A 16,125-nucleotide genomic window follows, 5' to 3' on the forward strand; every position below is an offset into this window, starting at 1 on the left:
AGCTGGATTCGAACCCGGGGCTGCCCGGGGCCCAGGCGGGGAAGGCAACAGGTCACCATTTGAGGCTGGGACCCCGGCCGCGTGCGCGCCATGCATTCCTTCCTTCCGTGGCTCATTCATTCATTCCTCCCGGCGCCCGCGTTGGTGCAGAAATAGTCTTACTTCGGGTCCGCGGTGGGGGGCAATCTTGCAAAGGCAAGCTGCCCCCTGTGGAATATTATTCAGCCGTGAAAAGGAACGGGGGGTTTTGATCCGTGTCGCAACGTGGATGGCGTTTGAGGACCCTCAGATCCCCAAGGCCACGGGCTGCCGCTCCATTCCACGGACACGCCCAGGCCAGGCAAAGCGGCCCGCGGATTGGGGGCGCCAGGGGAGCGGGTGCAGGGTTTTTTTTGGGGGGAATGATGAAAAAATCCTGGAAATGCAGACAGATGGTGGTTGTCGCGTGGGGAGTAACCCAAGGCCCTGGAACTGTCCGGTCAGTGGCTCAAATGGCCACTTGCCAGACGTGTATTTTGCCACAATTAACAAAAACACGGGGAAGGAAGGAAATAAAAGTCTGGAGGGGTCGGCCCACGACAGCCCCCCCCATCCCCCCAAAGGCTCTGAACTTCCTGTCTCACAGCGCTGGGCCTCTGGGGGAGCCAGTGCCCCGCTCAGTGCCTCAGTTTCTCCTCCTGTAACGCCGATGGCAGACCGTCCCGGCCTGGCAGGGCTGCTGGAGGAGGAGGAAATGCCAAGTCGGAGCCCAGGGTTGGGGGCTGCCCTCGTGCCGCTGCCCGCTGTCCAGCTGGGGAAACTGAGGCTTCGGGGCATCTCTGACCATTTACCTGAGGGGGCACGGCCTAGGGTGGGGGGGTAGGTAGGAAGGAGCCCGGGTCTGGGGCCTCAGAGTCCAGCTGCCCCCCAGCTCCCGCCCCCCGGGGCCGGCGCCAGGGCGACACAGAGGGGCTGGCCGGGGGCCTGGGCGGGCTGTTGCCAGGGGGGTTGAATGGGGCAGAGGCGCCTGGGGATCCGCTGCGCTCAAAGAGCTATTTATAGGCGGGCGCTGGGATTGGCCGAGCCCCCCCCCCTCCCGCGCCAGTCCTTGGTCCCTTCTCTCCCCCCACCGCTGGGACCCGGGGGGGCTGCTGCGAGGGGGAGGGAGGGGGAAGGGCCGTGGGTCAGAGCAGGGGCTGGACCCTCAGGGAAAGCTGTGTCTTGGGGTGCAACTGGGTCCCCCAAAGCACCTCTGGGCACCCACAAGGCAACGGGCAGCGCCTGGACACGCCACACCCAGCCACACAGGCACCCATCACATGTCATATCACCCGGTTGCACCCCAGCCACCCAGCCACCCACAAGTCGTGCTTCTCGCACAACCAAACCCCCAGCCGGGACCTCAGACCTCATCTGACAGCCCAGCAGCATCTGGGGCCTTCACACTCGTTCCCGCCCGCCGCGGCTCACGCCAGCCAGGGCTCACACCCGCCGCGGCTCACACCCGCCGCGGCTCACACACGCCATGGCTCACACCAGCCAGGGCTCACACCCGACGCGGCTCACACCCGCCGCGGCTCACACACGCCATGGCTCACACCAGCCAGGGCTCACACCCGCCAGGGCTCACACCCGCCAGGGCTCACACCCGCCGCGGCTCACACACGCCATGGCTCACACCAGCCAGGGCTCACACTCGCCAGGGCTCACACCCGCCGCGGCTCACACCCGCCGTGGCTCACACCCGCCGTGGCTCACACCCGCCGCGGCTCACGCCGGCCAGGGCTCACACCCGCCGCGGCTCACGCCGGCCAGGGCTCACACCCGCCGCGGCTCACACCTGCCGTGGCTCACGCCAGCCAGGGCTCACGCCCGCCAGGGCTCACACCCGCCACGGCTCACGCCAGCCAGGGCTCACGCCTGCCGTGGCTCACACCAGTCAGGGCTCATGCCAGCCAGGGCTCACACCCGCCACGGCTCACGCCAGCCAGGGCTCACACCCGCCGCGGCTCACACCCGCCAGGGCTCACACCAGCCAGGGCTCACACCCGCCAGGGCTCACACCAGCCGTGGCTCACGCCTGCCGTGGCTCACGCCCGCCGCGGCTCACACCAGCCAGGGCTCACGCCAGCCAGGGCTCACACCCGCCGCGCTCACACCCGCCGTGGCTCACGCCCGCCGTGGCTCACACCCACCGCGGCTCACGCCCGCCAGGGCTCACACCCGCCGCGGCTCACACCCGCCGTGGCTCACGCCCGCCGTGGCTCACACCCGCCGCGGCTCACGCCGGCCAGGGCTCACACCCGCCGCGGCTCACGCCGGCCAGGGCTCACACCCGCCGCGGCTCACACCTGCCGTGGCTCACGCCAGCCAGGGCTCACGCCCGCCAGGGCTCACACCCGCCACGGCTCACGCCAGCCAGGGCTCACACCCGCCGCGGCTCACACCCGCCAGGGCTCACACCAGCCAGGGCTCACACCCGCCAGGGCTCACACCAGCCGTGGCTCACGCCCGCCGTGGCTCACGCCCGCCGCGGCTCACACCAGCCAGGGCTCACACCCGCCGCGGCTCACACCCGCCGCGGCTCACACCCGCCGCGGCTCACACCCGCCAGGGCTCACACCCGCCGCGGCTCACACCCGCCAGGGCTCACGCCAGCCAGGGCTCACACCCGCCGCGGCTCACGCCCGCCAGGGCTCACACCCGCCGCGGCTCACGCCAGCCAGGGCTCACACCCGCCGCGGCTCACGCCAGCCAGGGCTCACACCCGCCGCGGCTCACGCCCGCCGCGGCTCACGCCCGCCAGGACTCACACCCGCCGCGGCTCACGCCAGCCAGGGCTCACACCCGCCGCGGCTCACGCCCGCCAGGGCTCACACCCGCCAGGGCTCACGCCCGCCGTGGCTCACGCCAGCCAGGGCTCACACCCGCCAGGACTCACGCCGGCCAGGGCTCACGCCCGCCAGGACTCACGCCGGCCAGGGCTCACACCCGCCGCGGCTCACACCTGCCAGGGCTCACACCCGCCGTGGCTCACACCCGCCAGGGCTCACACCCGCCGTGGCTCACGCCCGCCGTGGCTCACGCCAGCCAGGGCTCACGCCAGCCAGGGCTCACACCCGCCGTGGCTCACGCCTGCCAGGGCTCACACCGGCCGTGGCTCACACCTGCTGTGGCTCACGCCAGCCAGGGCTCACACCGGCCAGGGCTCACATCCACCGTGGCTCACGCCAGCCAGGGCTCACACCTGCCGTGGCTCACACCGACCAGGACTCACACCCACTGCAGCTCACGCCAGCCAGGGCTCACGCCAGCCAGGGCTCACGCCTGCCGTGGCTCACACCAGTCAGGGCTCACGCCAGCCAGGGCTCACGCCTGCCGTGGCTCACACCAGTCAGGGCTCATGCCAGCCAGGGCTCACACCTGCCGTGGCTCACACCAGCCAGTGCTCACACCTGCTGTGGCTCACACCAGTCAGGGCTCACGCCAGCCAGGGCTCACACCGGCCAGTGCTCACACCTGCTGTGGCTCACACCAGTCAGGGCTCACATCAGCCAGGGCTCACACCTGCCGTGGCTCACACCAGTCAGGGCTCACACCCACCGTGGCTCACACCTGCCGTGGCTCACGCCCGCTGCGGCTCATGCCAGCCAGGGCTCACACCAGCCAGGGCTCACACCTGCCGTGGCTCACACCAGCCAGTGCTCACACCAGGCACAGCTCACACCAGCCGCGGCTCACACCAGCCCGTGCTCACACAAGCCATGGTTCATACCAGCCAGTGCTCACACCAGCCACTGCTCACACCTGCCTCAGCTCACAGCAGCCACTGTTCACCAGCCCATGTTCACACCAGTCGTGGCTCATAGCAGCCAGTGCTCACACCAGCCACTCCTCACACCTGCTGAGGCTCGCACCAGTCACCACTCACACCAGCCACTGCTCACACCAGCTACTGCTCACACCTGCAGCAGCTCACACCAGTCACTGCTCACACCTGCTGCGGCTCACACCTGCTGCGGCTCACACCAGCCACAGTGCTCACACCAGCCACAGTGCTCATGCCAGCCACTGCTCACACCTGCCACTGTTCATCAGCCTATGCTCACACCAGCCAGTGCTCACACCACCCACTGCTCACACCACCCACTGCTCACACCTGCTGCAACTCACTCCATTTGCTGCTGACACCAGCCACTGCTCACACCTGCTGCAGCTCACACCTGTCACTGATCACACCAGCCGCAGCTCACACCAGCTGCACCACGGTCTCTGAGCCACTCACACCAAGCCACGCTGCCAGCCAGGGACACAACGATGCCTCCAGGTAGTGAAGACAGCATCACATTCTCACACCAGTGTGGTTCACACCAGCCAGTGCCCACACCAGCCACTCCTCACACCTGCTGAGGCTTGCACCAGTCACTGCTCACACCTGCTGCGGCTCACCCCATTTGCTGCTGACACCAGCCACTGCTCACACCTGCTGCGGCTCACACCATGCCTCCAGGAAGTGAAGCCAGCATCACATTCTCTTACACCCTAGAACTGAGCTGCACAGGCAGTCCCAGCAGGCCAGCCCTGGCACAGCCACTTCACACCCAACCAAATACACTGCCTCACACCCAACCTGCAGCCACTTCACACCCAACCAAACACACCGTCTCACACCCAACCTCAGCCGCCTCACACCCAACCTCAGCCGCCTCACACCCAACCTGCAGCCGCCTCACACCCAACCTGCAGCCGCCTCACACCCAACCTCAGCCGCCTCACACCCAACCTCAGCCGCCTCACACCCAACCTGCAGCCGCCTCACACCCAACCTCAGCCCCTCACACCCAACCTGCAGCCGCTTCACACCCAACCTGCAGCCGCCTCACACCCAACCTCAGCCGCCTCACACCCAACCTCAGCCGCGCCTCACACCCAACCTGCAGCCGCCTCACACCCAACCTGCAGCCGCCTCACACCCAACCTCAGCCGCCTCACACCCAACCTCAGCCCCTCACACCCAACCTGCAGCCGCCTCACACCCAACCTGCAGCCGCCTCACACCCAACCTCAGCCGCCTCACACCCAACCTCAGCCGCCTCACACCCAACCTGCAGCCGCCTCACACCCAGCCTCAGCCGCCTCACACCCAGCCTCAGCCGCCTCACACCCAACCTGCAGTCGCCTCACACCCAACCTCAGCCGCCTCACACCCAACCTCAGCCGCCTCACACCCAACCTCAGCCGCCTCACACCCAACCTCAGCCGCCTCACACCCAACCTCAGCCCCTCACACCCAACCTGCAGCCGCTTCACACCCAACCTGCAGCCGCCTCACACCCAACCTCAGCCGCCTCACACCCAACCTCAGCCACGCCTCACACCCAACCTGCAGCCGCCTCACACCCAACCTCAGCCGCCTCACACCCAACCTCAGCCGCCTCACACCCAACCTGCAGTCGCCTCACACCCAACCTCAGCCGCCTCACACCCAACCTCAGCCGCCTCACACCCAACCTCAGCCGCCTCACACCCAACCTCAGCCCCTCACACCCAACCTGCAGCCGCTTCACACCCAACCTGCAGCCGCCTCACACCCAACCTCAGCCGCCTCACACCCAACCTCAGCCGCCTCACACCCAACCTCAGCCGCCTCACACCCAACCTGCAGCCGCCTCACACCCAACCTGCAGCCCCTCACACCCAACCTCAGCCGCCTCACACCCAACCTCAGCCGCCTCACACCCAACCTGCAGCCGCCTCACACCCAGCCTCAGCCGCCTCACACCCAGCCTCAGCCGCCTCACACCCAACCTGCAGTCGCCTCACACCCAGCCTCAGCCGCCTCACACCCAGCCTCAGCCGCCTCACACCCAACCTCAGCCGCCTCACACCCAACCTGCAGCCGCCTCACACCCAACCTCAGCCGCCTCACACCCAACCTCAGCCGCCTCACACCCAACCTGCAGCCGCCTCACACCCAACCTCAGCCGCCTCACACCCAACCTGCAGCCGCCTCACACCCAACCTGCAGCCGCCTCACACCCAGCCTCAGCCGCCTCACACCCAACCTCAGCCGCCTCACACCCAACCTGCAGCCGCTTCACACCCAACCTGCAGCCGCTTCACACCCAACCTCAGCCCCTCACACCCAACCTGCAGCCGCCTCACACCCAGCCTCAGCCGCCTCACACCCAGCCTCAGCCGCCTCACACCCAGCCTCAGCCGCCTCACACCCAACCTCAGCCGCCTCACACCCAGCCTCAGCCCCTCACACCCAACCTGCAGCCGCCTCACACCCAACCTCAGCCGCCTCACACCCAAGTCAGCCGCCTCACACCCAACCTGCAGTCGCCTCACACCCAACCTCAGCCGCCTCACACCCAACCTGCAGCCGCCTCACACCCAGCCTCAGCCGCCTCACACCCAGCCTCAGCCGCCTCACACCCAGCCTCAGCCGCCTCACACCCAACCTGCAGCCGCCTCACACCCAACCTCAGCCGCCTCACACCCAAGTCAGCCGCCTCACACCCAACCTCAGCCGCCTCACACCCAGCCTCAGCCGCCTCACACCCAGCCTCAGCCGCCTCACACCCAACCTGCAGCCGCCTCACACCCAGCCTCAGCCGCCTCACACCCAGCCTCAGCCGCCTCACACCCAACCTGCAGTCGCCTCACACCCAGCCTCAGCCGCCTCACACCCAGCCTCAGCCGCCTCACACCCAACCTCAGCCGCCTCACACCCAACCTGCAGCTGCCTCACACCCAACCTCAGCCGCCTCACACCCAACCTCAGCCGCCTCACAGCCAACCTGCAGCCGCCTCACACCCAACCTCAGCCGCCTCACACCCAACCTGCAGCCGCCTCACACCCAACCTGCAGCCGCCTCACACCCAGCCTCAGCCGCCTCACACCCAACCTCAGCCGCCTCACACCCAACCTGCAGCCGCTTCACACCCAACCTGCAGCCGCTTCACACCCAACCTCAGCCCCTCACACCCAACCTGCAGCCGCCTCACACCCAGCCTCAGCCGCCTCACACCCAGCCTCAGCCGCCTCACACCCAGCCTCAGCCGCCTCACACCCAGCCTCAGCCGCCTCACACCCAGCCTCAGCCCCTCACACCCAACCTGCAGCCGCCTCACACCCAACCTCAGCCGCCTCACACCCAAGTCAGCCGCCTCACACCCAACCTCAGCCACCTCACACCCAGCCTCAGCCGCCTCACACCCAGCCTCAGCCGCCTCACACCCAACCTCAGCCGCCTCACACCCAGCCTCAGCCGCCTCACACCCAGCCTCAGCCGCCTCACACCCAGCCTCAGCCGTCTCACACCCAACCTGCAGCCGCCTCACACCCAACCTGCAGCCGCCTCACACCCAACCTCAGCCCCTCACACCCAGCCACACTCAAGCCTTGACCGTGGCTCGTGATATGCTCACAAGCAGACACGCACGCAGCCATGAGTGCGCCCACCTGCTCCCACTGCAGATGTTTGCTCACGCCTCACACGCCCACTGTCCCTGCGCTCACACGGGGACACCTGGGCTCGGACCCCACCAGCACCTGCCAGAGTCCTCTTCTCTGAGCCAGGCCGTGCAGATCTGGGCAGACCTGGGCAGACCCGGGAGTCCGGATGGGACCCCAGTCCTGTCCTCTCGGGGGGCTCTGGGCCAGGACCACCCAGCACGCCCTCCTTTGTGCTTGTGCTGCCTGGGGACCTCCTGCCGACCCCCCAGGTTGCAACCTGGGGGCTCCCAATGCCCCCATTCCCCAAGGGGGAAACTGAGTCTCAGAGCCACACCAGGGCCCTTTCCCTGCTCCACTCCATGATCACGGATTCGAGGACGACAGGACCCACTTCCTGCATGGGTGGGTGGCCTCAGCTGAAGCGGCCGAGGGGGGGTCCCCAAGGCCCCAAACTTGCTGTGTGACTTCAGCAAGCCCCGGCCATCTCTGGGCCTCACTTTCCTTCCCTGAAATGGGCAGAACCCAGCTCAGTGGGGGCAACTCGGGAGCCAGACTGCACCCCCGGCCCCCACCCCCGGAGTGACCCTGGCCGAGTGACTCAGCGTTTTTGTGCCTCAATTTCCCCCCTCAAACCAAAGGAGGCGCTCCTGGCCCTTCTGGGGTCCCCCTGCCACATTCCCGTGGTCGGGGGGGGGGAGGGAGGGGGCACTTGGCTTCTCCACCACCCCCCCGGGCAAATGAATGGGCCCCTTTGGCAGCCTCACGGGGAGCCTGGAGCTGCTGCTAATTCCCGGGAGAAACAGGCGTTTCTTTCATGCCCAGGTGCCAGAGAGGGGGACGAGGCGGGGGCCGGGGGCGCGGAGCTGGCGCCATCCCAGCGGGTGAGGCGGACCCCTGCCAAGGCCGGGTGTGGCAGGAGCGCTGTGGCGGCCCGCGCTGGGCACCGGGCCCCGTGTCCTCAGCCGGGTGATGACGGGACTGGTCGCAGCAGGTCCAACGAGCCGGGGGATGGAGATACACCTCGGCTCGGCCTCAGCGGCGCGGAAGGCTCTCGGCACCCGGCAGCCACTGCCGTTTTTGCGTCAAGCTGACTCGTCCGGCCGTGCTGGACCTAGAACGCCCCCTCCCTCATCTCACAGAGGGGGAAACTGAGGCTCAGAGAGGTCGAAGTGCTTGTCTGAGGTTGCACAGCCGGTGAGTGGGCAAACCAGGATTGGAATCCGATCTGGGCCTTGTTAGATGTACCCCCCCCGAGAGAAGTGGGGGGTCTTGCCACCCCCCAGCTCTGAGATCAGCCGAGCTGCGTCTGGAAGGCTCCAGGCCGTGCTGGAAGGCAGGAAGTCCTGGCAGGCAGGGGCTGCACGGGGCGGAGCCCGCCTCTGGTGACCCAGTTTTCCGGCCAGCCCCCTGCCCCATCCTGCAGGGGGGGGCTTAGGATGCCAGGAGGACGGTTGCCCAGCCTTTGAAGGAAGGGGCTGGATTCCTGGCCATTCAGCTGGCGCCAGGAAGTGCGGCCTCCTGCCAGCGGCTGCCACCTCCAAGTCCTCCATTCATGCCTGGCCGAGGGGGGCCGCCCCTCCTCAAACACCTTCCGTGGCTCCTAGCGGCCCGGCGGGATCTGTCTCCACGTAGTTCGTTTAAATGCATGGCCTTTCACTCAAACGGGTGTCCCCCCCTCCCAAATTTTCTGGCCCCTGGGAACTCCTGTCCACTCACCGAGGCGCAGCTGTGAGACCCCCTCCTCCAGGCAGAGCTCCTGCTCCCTGGGCCTCGCCTCATCCAACCCTCAGCCCACAGGGCTGGGAAGTGTCCAGCTCTGCCTTTCCCAGGCGCAGGGGCCGGAGCCCAAAGCCTCTCACCATCCTCAGGATCCCCCAGGGCAGGGCTGGGCACGAGAGGGTGATACAAGGAGGTGGCAGGGGGTGTTTAGTGTATCAGTGAACTATATCTTTTGTTTCTTTCTTTTAGGAGGTACTAGGAGGACCTCGCACATGGGAAGCAGGCAACCCCTTGAGCTACATCCGCTCCCCTCAGTGAGCTATATCTATTTCTTGGTATCGAGGCTTTGGGTGCGCTGGCTTGGCAAACTCCTCTGCAACCTTCAAAACCCACCTTGCATGCCCCTCCTCCAAGAAGCCTTCCTTGATGTCCCAGGCAGCATTTGGAAGGAAGAGAGAAAAGGAAGCCAGGCCTCCTGGGTCCCAGCGGGGACTCCCCGGGTGGAGGCTGAGGGCTCCGCTCCACTGAGCCTCTGGCCTCCGGGAGGCGGGGAGGTGCAGCTAGAAAATGGATTCGGCGGGCTTCCCCGCAGAGCCAACCCCTCGGATCCCAAAGCCAGGGTGCCGGACCCGCAGGCACGAAGTGACGGCGCCCCGCAAGCAGCTGGCACTCAGCGGACTCCCGGGCCCGCCTCACGGAAACTCAATCTTTCTACACGGCCCCTTTAAGGCGCAGGTTCGGGGGGGCGGGGTTGCGGCTGGCCCCGCCCCCCACGCAAACTCAATCTTTGTACACGGCCCCTTTAAGGCGCAGGCTCGGCGGGGCGGGGTTGAGGCTGGCCCCGCCCCCCACGCAAACGCAATCTTTGTACACGGCCCCTTTAAGACGCAGGCTCGGGGGCGGGGTTGCGGCTGGCCCCGCCCCCAGCCGGCGGATGGGCGTGGCCGCGCGCCGCACTGCGCCTGCGCGGCGGCCACGTGGTTCGGGGCTCGCGCGGAGGTGCGGGGCGCGGGGGTTCCGGGGCCGCAGAGGGGGCGACGGCGGGGCGCCTTCCCCCCCCCGGGGTTTCCGGCAAGAGAGTGACAAAGGCGACCCTGAGGGCTGCGGGGGCGCCGGGATGAGCCACTCCTTGGTGTGTGCGGAGACCGTGAGCAGGTGAGCGGGTGGCCGGGTGGCCGGGGGGGGGGGGGGGGATCCCCCCGGGGCCGGGCTGGGCGCCCCTCTTCCTGACCCCGCCGCCTGCAGGGTGAGCTCGGTGCTGCATCGCGACACCCGGCAGTTCGGGAAAAAGCACCTGTTTGACCACGATGAGGAGACCTGCTGGAATTCCGACCAGGTGAGGCGCCCCCTGCGCCCCACACCCGCAGCGTGCGCCAGATTGAGGGGCCCGGGGTGCCTCGGGAATTCCGGGGTGCCCCGGTGCCTGCGTGGATGGGGCTCTGAGCCTTGGCGTGACCGCGAGCCTCAGTTTCCCCTTCTGCTTCTAGGGCTGCAGCATGGGTCAGATTCAGGGGTTCCAGGGTGCCTCGGGAATTCCGGGTTGCTCCCGTGCCTGCGTGGATGGGGCTCTGAGCCTTGGCTTGACCGCGAGCCTCAGTTTCCCCGTCTGCCTCTAGGGCTGCAGCATGGATCAGGTTTAGGGGTCCAGGGGGCCTCAGGAATTCTGGGGTGCCCCGGTGCCTGCGTGGACGGGGCTCTGAGCCTTGGCTTGACCGTGAGCCTCAGTTTCCCCTTCTGCTTCTAGGGCTGCAACATGGGTCAGATTCAGGGGTCCAGGGTGCCTCGGGAATTCCGGGGTGCCCCGGTGCCTGCGTGGATGGGGCTCTGAGCCTTGGCTTGACCGCGAGCCTCAGTTTCTCCGTCTGCCTCTAGGGCTGCAGCATGGATCAGGTTTAGGGGTCCAGGGGGCCTCAGGAATTCTGGGGTGCCCCGGTGCCTGCGTGGACGGGGCTCTGAGCCTTGGCTTGACCGTGAGCCTCAGTTTCCCCTTCTGCTTCTAGGGCTGCAACATGGGTCAGATTCAGGGGTCCAGGGTGCCTCGGGAATTCCGGGGTGCCCCGGTGCCTGCGTGGACGGGGCTCTGAGTTTTTACTTGACCGTGAGCCTCAGTTTCCTCGTCTGCCTCCAGGGCTGCAGCATGGATCAGGTTTAGGGGTCCAGGGGCCTCAGGAATTCTGGGGTGCCCTGGTACCTGCGTGGATGGGGCTCTGAGTCTTGGGGTGACCGCGAGCCTCAGTTTCCCCGTCTGCTTCCAGGGCCCCACCCAGTGGGTCATGCTCGCGTTCCCGCAGCGCGTGCGCGTGTCGCAGCTGCAGATCCAGTTCCAAGGTGGCTTCTCGAGTCGCCGCGGCCGCCTGGAAGGTACCTGGGCGGCAGGGGCTGGACGGGGGTTCTGGAGGGGGGCGACCCCCTGCCCTTCCCCATCGCCCCTCTTTTCCGCCGCAGTTTCGGAGGGGACCCAGGCGCTCAGCAAGATCGTGGATTTCTACCCGGAGGACAACAATTCTCTTCAGATATCCTGCCTGGGCCAATGTCCCCAAAAGCCCTGGGCCCTGGGTGCGAATTCCGGTGCGGGACCTCCAACGAGGGGGGACCTCTCTGGGCCGCCATGCCTTCCGCCGCCCGCTGGCTCCAACCGGGGCGACTGGGGGGGGAACGGCCTGGCCCTGTGTTGCCCTTGACCACTCCGTGCTCACACCTTCCCCGTGCCGGCCGCCGAGGGAGACCGGCTGAAGGTGACCTTTGAGGACGCCACGGACTTTTTCGGCCGCGTGGTCATCTACCACCTGCGGGTGCTCGGGGAGAAGGCGTGAGGCGCCCGGGCCGGCCGCCGCCTCCGGGAAGCCCTCGGGGACTCGCAGCCAAGCGCGTTGGGTTCTGCACGAGAAGGTTTATTGGTTTGCCAGTGACCCCCCCCCATCCCCGGGTCTGTCCTGAGCATCTCCCCGCCGTCGGGGAGGTGGAGCAGCCGCCTTCGAACCCCGCTTCTGGGTTCTCCCAGCTGGGGGCCGACTGTGGGGTTCCCTGAGTAGCTGCGGCGCCGGCGAGCGGCCTTCACTGGGGGTCGGAGGGCAAGAAGCTGTTCTGGAAAAGCCTGAGGATGTGGTTCTCGATGGCCTGTTGAACTGGAGACGGGGCGGGTGTCAGTCCGGGGGTCCCCCCCCCTTCCCCAGGGGACCCCAGCCCTGAGGCTGGACCGACGGGGGGCTCCCCAAGCTCAGCTGGGGAGACTGGGGGCCACTTCCTTCCCCACGGCTTGTAAAAAGGCGGCTTTTGCGCTTTTTTTCGGAATCGTGAGAAAATCTCTTACCGCAGCTGGCGGGTCGCGGCGCTGACGAAAATACAAGCGGTCTCCGTCCCAGATTGGACGGGGTGTCCCATGTCACGGAGAGGGGGGCACCCGGAGAGGGTGGGGCCTGCCCCCTCCCCCCCTTCCCTGCCCTCCCTCTGGGGCTGGGGGATGGTCTCGCTGCCAGCTGACCGGGGGGGCACGGCCTGGGCACCCCATCCCCACGCCCCCCCCCCCCACTCGGCCGACCTTTTCGGTAGCCCAGGGCCACTGCCAGGTCCATCGGGGTGTAGCCGGAGTCCGCCTCGGTGGTGAGATCAGCCCCTCGCGCTGTGGAGCAGAGCCGGTGTCGGGGTGGGGGGGTGCTTCGGCAGGCCCAGGCGCCGCCCCCCCACCCCTGCCCCCCGAGGTACAGCCGCGGCGCTGCCTGGGTGGGGGTCCAGGTGAGACAGGGGCCTGGGAACAGCGAATTCCCCGCCTCTGGGGTCCCCGAAGCCGCCGGGTGGGCTTTCTCGCCGTCGGCCAGACCCCCCCCCCCAGGCCTCTCGGCGGCCTCCGCCCCAGTCGGCGTGCTGGGAACCGTCCCCCAGAGCTGGGGCCCCAGGCTGCTGGGGGCCGCGCCCAGCTCCCACTCACCCAGCAGGGCCTCGACGCACTTCACGTGGTTTCCCCGCACGGCGTACAGCAGGGGCGTCCCTCCGTTCTGTTAGGGGGACAGGAGCACCCAGCGCTCTATCCTTCTTCCAGTGCCCAGGAGGCCCACACGCTCGGGGCGCCAAAGCTCTGTGGCTCATCTGGCCCGTCTGCCTCTTGCTTCTGGCCTGAGCTTAGCTTCCCCTTCCTCCAGAAAGCCCTCCCTGATTTCCCTCGGCCGGAAGAGCTGTCTGCCTCTGGGCTCCCGCGGCTGCCGGTGCGCCTGCCACCGCAGCGCCGTTCCCCAAATCGTAACCGCCTCCCCGCAGCTCGGGAGACCCGAGGACCGGGCGCGTCGTGTTCACGACGGTGTCCCCAGGGCAGGGGCCCCTCACCCAGTCGTAGGTGTTGATGTCCACGTCCCGCTCGAGCAGCAGCCCCACGATGTCCGTGTAGCCGCCGGTGCTGGCCAGCGACAGGGCGCTCTCCCGCTCCTTGCCCAGGATGTGGGGGTCGGCCCCCTGCGCGGCAGAGGGGGCCGCGGTTTACGGGCCGGGCCCCACCCGCGGGCCCCCCACCAGCCCCCGGCCCCCCACGCACCCACTCAAGCAGGAGGCGGACGGTCTCGATCTCGCCGAAGGCGGCGGCCCAGATGAGTGGGGTGAAGCCGCGCTCGTCCGCCTTGTTGATCAGCTTGTCCCCTGGGGGGGGGCAGGGCGGCGCCGCTGGGTGGGGGGGGCGGGGGGGGCCGGGCGCGCGGGGGAGGGCCCCGGGGTCCCCACGCGGGCACGCACCTCTCCGCAGGTGCTCTTTCAGCTGGCTCAGCTCCCCTTGGGCCGCGAGCTGGTGGATGGATAGGGCTGGGGGAGAGCGGAGCCGGTCCACACCCGCTCCGTGCCTCAGTTTCCCCAGCCCCGCGCCCCCTGGGGCCCCACTCACAGTCCAGGGTGGCTGGCAGGGCGGACACCTCGTTCCCCCGCTGCCTGTTGGTCAGCGTGGTGGAGTGTTTCAGGGAGTTGCCTGCGGGGCGAGTGGAGGGGCCTCAGTTTCCCCTGGGCGCGGGGCGGGGGGGGGGGCTGGGGCTGCCCACGGCTCTCCTGGGTACCCGGGCTGCGCCTCTCCTCCCTGCCAGGCCCTGACCCGGGAAGCCCGCGGGCAAGCGGGGGGTATCAACGAGCAGATGGGAGGACATCTCGGGCGTGCCGAAGAAGGGAAAAAGCAGGGAGAGGACGACAAAAAGGAGCGAGGCAGGGCTGGTCTGTTTAGACACCGGGCCCCTGGGAAGGGGGCAGCCCCGGAGGGCTCGGGGGAAGAAGCCAGCAGGGGAGGAGGAAACGAAAGAACATTCTAGATTAGGTTGAAGGAGCGCAGTCAGGAAATCATCCCATGGCTCCTTGGTAAGCGAAACACAGAGCTGTCGCGTGTCCCAGCAATTCCACGCCTAGGTACGAGCTCAGGACGAGGGAGCCAGGCGTTGCGTTTCTGCGTGAAATTTCTACGTGCGCGTTCGCGGCGGCGTCATGGCGCAAGAGAAGGAACCAACCCGCGTGTCCACCCGTGGGCGAATGGGTAGGTGGAATGTAGCCACGCGACGGGATATCCCACCGTAAAAAGAAACCCCTAGAGAAGCGGAGGTGGCTCAAGCAGTTGAGCGCCCATCTCCCACACGGTGCCTCCTAAAGAAAACGAGCCAAAAAACCCACAAAACAACGAGCAGACAACAGGCAAAAAAACACAACAACAACGAGCAGAAAAACAAAACAAAAAAAAGGCCCGATACTTGCTCTCAAGAGAACGAGCCTTGAGAACATGCCGGAGGGAAAGGGCTACGGTGCTGCAAGATTCCATTTAAGTGAAATTCTTAGAAGAGGCCAGTCCATAGGCACAGAAAGCAAAGCGGGTTTGCCAGGGTCTGGGGGTGCAGGAGCGAGGGGTGCCGGCTGATGGGGACGGGGCTTTTTTTGGGGGAGCCCGTTGAGAAGTTCTGGGAGCTGGTAGAGGCGGTGGCTGCACAATCTGGCGAAGGCACTAGGTGCCGCTGAACTGCATGCGTTAAAATGGCTAAAATGGTGAATTTCAGAGTACGTGTGGTCACAATTACACGGGACCTGGTAAAGTGAATGAACGACGCAGCGCCCCAGGCGGGTTGGGGGGAGAGGAAGGTGGCACCAGGGGTGGCAGTGGGGGCCGATCGCCACGGCCGCGGCGCCCCCCTGCGCGGGGCAGGGGCTGAGCCCACCCGAGGCGTCTGACCTGGCGATGAGGGGACGGCGGCGTCCGCTTCGGGGACCCCCGGCTCGGGGGGGCACGGGACCAGGCTGAGCACCACCACGTCCGAGGCGTCGGGGCTCAGGCCGACGTCGTCCTCAGGCTGGGGGGGCTCCATGGGGGGAGCTGGCAGGGCACAGGGGCAGCTCGAAGTCAGCCGCGAGGGGACCGGAGCCGGGAAATGACAACTAGCGGCCACCTGCTTGCAGGACCCCCCCCCAACAATGCAATGCTGGGAATCCCCGGATCTCAAAATCCTGCCTGGAAATAACACGTGGCCGGGGCCCGGGTACCCCGGCAGAGTTCAATGAATTGTCGTCGTGGTCATTTTGGGGGGGGGGGTCGCCCGAGCGAGGGGGGTCCAACAAATAGGTCCTTGGCCCCAGTCCCACCCACCTCTTCCCACCGGATGCAGGGGGTCCACTCAACCTCCTCACGATCGTCCTCCGTCCACCCGCGCCTCGAGTCGGGGTCCCCCAAAACTTGGGGGCCCAATTCACAAACTTTTGACCTCCAGTTGATGAACGGGGGAACAGGATGGAGCAGGGACCCTCAACACCCGGGATCTTCCTCTGCCGGGACAGAGAACAACTTGATACGCGACCGCTATCCCCACGCAAGAGCTCCCCCTCTGCGCCTGCGTACCACCGCCCCCCAAAAGCACGGAAGGGCCAGAGCGGCGCGCTCTGCTTCTGGCCCTTTAAAACTCGGGGGAAGAGGCGTGGCTTCCGCTGGGGCCCGAGGGACACAGCTGCGCCTGCGCGTTCTTGCC

The 16,125-nt window shown here is 67.3% G+C and overlaps 2 protein-coding genes and 1 long non-coding RNA gene across 6 annotated transcripts; 2 read left to right on the forward strand and 1 right to left on the reverse strand.

Annotated features, from left to right (window-relative positions):
- Positions 1 to 8,445: 8,445 nt before the first annotated feature.
- Positions 8,446 to 10,036, forward strand: LOC131277662 (uncharacterized). The gene is made up of 3 exons (XR_009184798.1): positions 8,446 to 8,638; positions 9,413 to 9,477; positions 9,756 to 10,036. It is a non-coding gene; the product is annotated as an uncharacterized lncRNA (long non-coding RNA).
- Positions 10,037 to 10,138: 102 nt separating this feature from the next.
- NR2C2AP (nuclear receptor 2C2 associated protein) lies at positions 10,139 to 12,454 on the forward strand. The gene is made up of 5 exons (XM_058292739.1): positions 10,139 to 10,318; positions 10,409 to 10,499; positions 11,419 to 11,524; positions 11,609 to 11,676; positions 11,860 to 12,454. The coding sequence occupies exons 1-5, from the start codon at positions 10,281 to 10,283 to the stop codon at positions 11,974 to 11,976; spliced, it is 420 nt and encodes a 139-aa protein (XP_058148722.1). The 5' UTR covers positions 10,139 to 10,280; the 3' UTR covers positions 11,977 to 12,454.
- On the reverse strand, positions 12,034 to 16,080 carry RFXANK (regulatory factor X associated ankyrin containing protein). Of its 4 annotated transcripts, none has more exons than XM_058292737.2 (9): positions 15,750 to 16,080; positions 15,339 to 15,552; positions 14,025 to 14,105; positions 13,880 to 13,945; positions 13,686 to 13,786; positions 13,481 to 13,606; positions 13,089 to 13,155; positions 12,702 to 12,782; positions 12,034 to 12,288 (listed from the first exon to the last, which is right to left on the reverse strand). In XM_058292737.2, exons 2-9 carry the CDS (start codon positions 15,469 to 15,471, stop codon positions 12,218 to 12,220), a joined length of 726 nt encoding a protein of 241 aa, XP_058148720.1. In that variant the 5' UTR covers positions 15,472 to 15,552; positions 15,750 to 16,080; the 3' UTR covers positions 12,034 to 12,217. The 4 variants fall into 4 exon arrangements, with proteins under 4 accessions (XP_058148720.1, XP_058148719.1, XP_058148718.1 ...); XM_058292736.2 differs by having other exon boundaries at positions 15,339 to 15,479; positions 15,783 to 16,079; XM_058292735.2 differs by having other exon boundaries at positions 15,339 to 15,479; positions 15,750 to 16,079.
- Positions 16,081 to 16,125: the final 45 nt, after the last annotated feature.

The sequence above is a fragment of the Dasypus novemcinctus genome, unplaced genomic scaffold (assembly GCF_030445035.2).
Source record: "Dasypus novemcinctus isolate mDasNov1 unplaced genomic scaffold, mDasNov1.1.hap2 scaffold_259, whole genome shotgun sequence".
NCBI classification, from domain to species: Eukaryota; Metazoa; Chordata; class Mammalia; order Cingulata; family Dasypodidae; genus Dasypus; species Dasypus novemcinctus.